Source organism: Cornus florida, unplaced genomic scaffold (assembly GCF_030987335.1).
Source record: "Cornus florida cultivar Cherokee Brave unplaced genomic scaffold, ASM3098733v1 CherokeeBrave_3.0.0_Hap2_Chr03, whole genome shotgun sequence".
Classification (NCBI taxonomy): Eukaryota; Viridiplantae; Streptophyta; class Magnoliopsida; order Cornales; family Cornaceae; genus Cornus; species Cornus florida.
This window is the reverse complement of record NW_026775573.1, coordinates 23634192-23640718: the sequence shown is the minus strand read 5'-3', so window position 1 is coordinate 23640718 and position 6527 is coordinate 23634192. Positions and strand designations below refer to the sequence as shown.

At 34.1% G+C, this 6527-nt stretch overlaps 1 protein-coding gene across 1 annotated transcript; it reads right to left on the bottom strand.

Annotated features, from left to right (window-relative positions):
* Window positions 1-738: 738 nt before the first annotated feature.
* On the bottom strand, window positions 739-6323 carry LOC132301283 (RNA demethylase ALKBH9B-like). The gene is made up of 4 exons (XM_059798550.1): window positions 5945-6323; window positions 1721-1806; window positions 1303-1613; window positions 739-964 (listed from the first exon to the last, which is right to left on the bottom strand). Exons 1-4 carry the CDS (start codon window positions 6306-6308, stop codon window positions 739-741), a joined length of 987 nt encoding a protein of 328 aa, XP_059654533.1. The 5' UTR covers window positions 6309-6323.
* Between the last annotated feature and the right edge of the window lie 204 nt (window positions 6324-6527).

Below are 6527 nucleotides of genomic sequence, written 5' to 3'. Positions count from 1 at the left end.
GGGATAAAACCACCACATGATTAATGTTAGATAGGTTTTATTATTTATTATTATTATTTTTTCTGGGGATGGAAAAAAGAATCGTGGTTGAGTTATTTGGTGTTGATGAGGTATAAATGGTGAAATGATAATACACGAAGAGGTGCCCAAATTGCCAACCAAGAAGAGGTGCCCAAATTTCCATACTTCATGCATTAGTATTCGCCCCCCAACACCAAACAGATCACCCACAACTCTCTGTGTAACCTTTACCAAATTACAAGTAATTTATAGTCGCTCATATACATTACTTAGTTTCAGCTCACCCAGTTTTGATAGTAATAATATACAAGTAATATAGTGTTTTCATGAAAAATAATAAATAGTGGTAGAATTTTAGTTTACTTAATTTCTTTTTATCAACATCAAGCAATTAAGAGCACCTACTTTGTGAAACAAAACTATCATATTACTTTGTTATAATTCACATCAAAGAATTTATGAGCTGCATAATTGTGCAGAATTGTCTAATATTAGTAGAACAAGAAGTAAAAATGCAACTATTCAGCACAACAAAAAAACACTGAATTCGGTTGCATGACCATCACCTGTCCAGGTTCACCCTGAACCTCCGCCCATTACCGGGCCCTCGTTGATACCGAGTCGAATAAAGAGGCTCTGACTGCACATTGCCTCTCTCTATCGATAATGGGCCTCGTTGATACCAAGTCGAATAATGAGGCTCTGACTGCATATTGCCTATCTCTGTCCATCATCCCCTCGCTTGGTCTCTCCTATTCTCTCTTCTTCTTCATGTACTCTTCTTCCTTCCCGTCTGTTCACAAGAAGTTTAGATTTTGAAGGGTTCAAACTTTTTAGTCTGCTGTCTTCATATGACAAGGGTTGAAGTCCCTGCAAATCAGGCTCCGGAACAAATCCAATAGGCCATTTTGATTTATCCATTTTCCGGAAAGTAATTGATATCCTATGAGTTAGACAGGAAACATATTAATCAAAATCATTTATTCAAATAAACAAGAAAGAATTTAATAACAAAAACTGCAGTAAAAATAACCAAACTAGAGAGTGTCATGTACGTTTTAGTAGGTACTGCAGACACACAATGCTTAGCCACATCGGCCCCATTTCCTTTTAATACAAGGACAGATCCGGACGAGAACGAAAAACAATGAATTTCAACTTGAAGAATTTGATTTCTCGGAAACAAAAATTAAATTTAATAAATAATAAATAAAAGCTATGCAGTAGATGGAATAAAAGAAAAAGGAAATGCATGAAAGCTGACATGCACATCAGACTTACCCCAAGAGCAGGGGGATTTCGCTAGGACCAGTAAACTCGCCAGCACCCACAACTTCCAAGTTTGTTCCAAAGATTATATTACACTGACTCAGAAATGAAACAGTACAAAATGGTCGAACAAACTGATGGTTGTCAATGTGAGGAGGTATGCAGTCGCCTTCATCATAAATGTTGACGATACAGTTGTCAGGTACACAGCACGGAGGAAGAACATGCCATCTTATGAGCCTCCTGATGATCACTTTAAAAAGATGTGGTAGAGGATCCATAATTTCATTCCGCATGATGCCTGGTCGATTACCATTTTTATCCTGCCACAGTGTTGAAAATTTGAAATCATAAGCTCTTCTATCCATTTTACACACTTATTTCATTCTAGAGCTGTCACACAAGTATCATATCTACTAGAGAAACTTACTGTTGCGTAGTTGTAGCAGCAACCAAATTGGATGGTCACACGCCCCTTGCCCCTCATCCACTTTTCTGGTGCAGTATATGTGCGCGCTGCAAAAGCATAAACATAGACGCTTCTCAACCAGTTCATGGAAGAACGACAATAAAAATGAAAGAAAAGCACCCTTTCTAGGGAGAAACCAAAATAATATCTAGATAATTAAATTTTAAAATTCTACACGCAGAAGTGCATAGAATGAAAAATCCATGGCCTCATTAGCCACTGGCACATTCGACTCTTAATATGCAAAGCAACAATAAATTACATTCTTAATCATCTAATTAACCAACAAATCAGATGAAAAATATTACCCAGTAAGGAGTACAGAAATCGGACCAGCTGACATTCAAAATTTGGAAAGTGCTATTTTCTCTTGTGGTCACAGTTTGAAGACTCCAAAGTATAAAATGCCCAGATAGGCATCTGACACACGGGCTTAATTACTTAATGTAGCGTAACATGACAGACAGACGGTTCTTTGTAAGAGGCTAGGCCATGTCTGTCTAGCATCCTGCTGGAGACGACATTTCTACACTCCTAGATGCATGGCATACACATCTCAAAAACGTATACAGTTTTTTCCAGAAGAAACTTATAACATACACGCCGAGGAAACAAGTCAAACATGATATGGACACTTCAATTTAGCAAAAGAACACATTTGTGGAAATAAAGATTATAATGGAGTAGAATTAGCACTATTGCACATTTTTAAGTACATGTACTATATTATTTGAGTTCATTTTCTCAGACAGATATTCATATAAAATTTTAAATAAATGCATAAATCTTAATCGAGAAAACTAATAAAACTAGCATACCAATCATTCATTCATTCTCTTTCCAAATAGCAAGTAGAGGAAGCTCAAGCACTAGGCAAACGCCTAGGGCCCCACCTGAACAGAGGGCCCAGTAAATAAAACTAGCATAACAATCATTCATTCATTCTCTCTCCAAGTAGCAAGCAGAGGAGGCTCAAGCACTAGACAATTGCCTAAGGCCCCAATAAAAAAAGGCCCAATCAGATTTCTTATAGCTCCCAATGTAGTTTTATATTTGATATGCTTCAACTCTTAATATGCAAAGAACACATGTGTGGAAATAAAGATTATAATGAAATAATCACCAAATGGCATTTTGGCAATGCTGTAACTTCACCCCCGGTAACAATATCGTGTTTGAACCAGATACTCTGAATCATAACCTAAACTAGTAAGAAACTCAAAATCCGTTGTTTTAACTTTTCAAGGATCAAAGTTGTTTCACTGGACATAAATGGGACCTTAAAATTTTCATCGGAACTTTAAATAGTTCTCCTTAGGCCTGCAATTGTATTGGGCTGACCTGATAGAACACGTAATTTTGTGAGTGAGGCTTGTCAATATCAAGTTGGTAAAAATACCGAAACCTATCGGGGACCTCAGATAGGACCTAATACCACAAACATATTGTAATTTGAAATATTTTAATATATATATATATATGTATTCAATAATTTTGGGTATTCCTATATGCATGACCAACACATGCCTAAGATGATGAGAACTGGAATATCCAATGGGGAAAATAAGTGTGTAATCATTGTAGAATACGAACAAATTTTGAATCCTCGGGTCATCTTTAAAGAAAAATAAATGGTGCATGTTAAGAGCAAATTGTGTAGAACCTACTCTTGACTCAGTTGCCTGGAAAATAACCTCAAGTTTCTATGTGCAAATTAGGAAATGTTATATTTTAGTTTTAATATATAATTTTTTCAAAATTGTAAAAGTACACCCAATTCAAACAAACAAAAAAGGGCTTTAGTCTCAACCTTGAACACTTCCCTTTTACTGCTTATCATCTTTCTCTCGTAAAGCCTCTTCGCAATTTTTTTACAAAACACATATAGTTCCTCTCCTCCACGTTAGTCATTGATATCTCTCTTTTACCCTGTCATTCTTTCTTCAAGACAGAAACGGGAAGAGAGAATCATACAAGTCCTCTTTCAGTCTCACTCTTTGTGAATGAAATTTTCATTTTAGGTTAAAAAAAAATAATAATAATAACAATAAGAATAATAGTTTTTGTGAATTGACATTTCAAATAATTAATACTACAGTAGTCTTACAATTTAGTTAGATTATTTCATATATCAAATAAATTATCATTTTACTTTCAAAATATAAAATCTCGTCGACGACAATCATAAATGTATAGAAAAGAATTATTATCAATCAATTTTTAAGTTTTCATATTTCCATTTTAGTAAAAAAAAAAACATAATAATAACCATGACATTGTTCAACACTGCCCCCACTAATTTAATTTCATGGCTCTGCCACTAGTTATTTATACCTTCATAACTTTTATGACCACAAATGCACATGAACGATAAATATGGAAGTTATTCAATTAAAAATGTTTAGACAATTTGATAACATAATCTAAAATATGAGAAGTGCATATTTTAAATAATTATGCAAATACAATTATAAAGGTGACTGATAACGTGATTGATATATGTATTGATAATTAAGAAATTACTAGTTAGTGAATAATAATTAATAATTTGGTATATACTATATCTTTTTTTATTTTATTATATTGAAAAATTCGTATACTATATTTAGTTCTTATTAAGTTAATAACTATTGTTTAGCAATAAGTAATCTATGTATCAAATAACTAGTACTAGCAGCCTAGTAATTTATTAAATATTAACTTTATAAGATTACAATTTTATGTATTAAACTCTTTATAGCATTTAGTAACTATTATTATCTAGTATTAAAATATGTTTCTGGTGGGTTTATGTGTTGATGTTGTTTAAAAAATAACAAAAAAAAATGATTTAGGAAAAAGTAGCAGAAATGGAAAAACCTTACCCACTGAAACTACTTGCGGTGCCACGACAGAATGTGATGGTATGCAATGGCTTTTAATTGCATGTAACAGCCCGTTACAACTTTTAAAGCTGTAAATTTTAGTAGGACAATGTTATTGCAAGTGATAGCATCGCCAAATGCCTTCATGTAATGTTACGGCCAATATCAAAAACCATATTCTACATTACATGAGCTGTTTTCTATTATTGTTATTTTCTGATGGACATTGCTCTAAGTTATAATGCCATAGAAAACCCAGTTTAAAATCTCGAAGCAGTTCCCCAAGATCAAACAGCTATACTAATAGAGTCAACTAGGACGAAAATTCGTACCATGCCAAAAAGAAGAAAAATAAACTTTTTGTAGATGTCAGACAAATAATAAATTCATAATTTCATTTATTTTTCAACTTATGACCCTAGTAAGAAACTGCAAGCTTATATGAAAGCAGTGAAGCTACCCATATCTATCAAAATTAATACCGGAATGCATTTAAAAATAAAGAAAGAAAGAACTAGAATTAAAATTAGAACAAAGAATCCAATTATTTAATGCATATAGATTATGGAATGGAATGATCAAGTAATTAAGGATCTCTAGTTAAGCAAAAGGTTGAAAGTCAGAGATACCATGAAGCGCAATACAATGAGATAGAACTAGCTCTACAGGATATACAAATAATACAATTACTTGACATCCACAAGAAACCCTGAGTTTTGCTTGAATTCCCTTGACATACAGCATACAGCATATTAGAAGGTAACTGATGACCCACTAGGGAGCATTGTAAAGATAGCAAAATAGAGCTAATACAAGAACCAATAACCTAGGGCAGTGGAAAAATGAAAAATATAGTTAATTTAAAAAGAAATCATGTCAGTGCAAGTTAAGGCACATAAACCATCATGAACAATTAGTCAACAAATTGCTGCTGTTGTTATTTAAGAATGAAGAACCTCTACAAGATTTTTTCGTGGTTTTTCCTACCATTCTAATGCTTATGGCAGTTATAAAGAAATTGCAATCAGGATGTTCTCATATCCAGCCTCCATGTAAATAGGCTTCGCCACGACTCATACAACAAGTTCCAATAATCCTTGAAATTAGCTTTTACACAAATGATAAATGAAAAAACATGGGTTTGACTTTCCATATGTGGAGGGGAATTTCATCATTCGATGTACAAAACCTTTAACCCAAAAAACCATGATTCTAATGACAAAAAACAATTAAATACAGTAAAGAGTAAAGTAAGAGAAAAAAAAATTAAAGCATTATGACAAGCACTGCACAGAGTTTTATGGACTAGTGGTGGACTAACCTTTCAATTCCCCATTCTTTCCCTTCTCCTCAAGCAAATACACTAAGTCAACTATCCTCTTCTGCTCCACAGCACTGAAAACCCCCGTGTGGAGCTCCAGCCCATCAAGAATGTTAACAATTCTCCCTTTAACTCTCTCCAAGCAGATATAATCAGTATTCCTCTGAACGTTATTAAACCGGATGTACTCTCTTTGATCTCTTGAGGGCTCTGGCTTCGGCCTGTCCTTAGCTGCCATTATCACCTCTCCTGACAGCGCATGCCCATTTGATTCATTCTCTTCCTCTTCCTCAAGCTCATCTTCCTGCGCCATCTCAGCCCACGACATTCTCCGGCTTTCAACATGTGATGGGGAGCCTGTCATTCTGCTTGTCCAGGTGGACTCGGGAGTAACTAAAATTTTAAATATTTACGAAACGGAATGCATTGTCAAGATTAAAATTTAAGAGTAAAATCTCAAGTTTAAGGGGTTGCAATTAATATGTATAAATATTCAGGGAGAAAAACAAACCAGATTGTATTTATCTAGGGTAAATTGCATAAAACCCCCCTGAATTATAATTTCTCTCCCTAAAAACCCTAC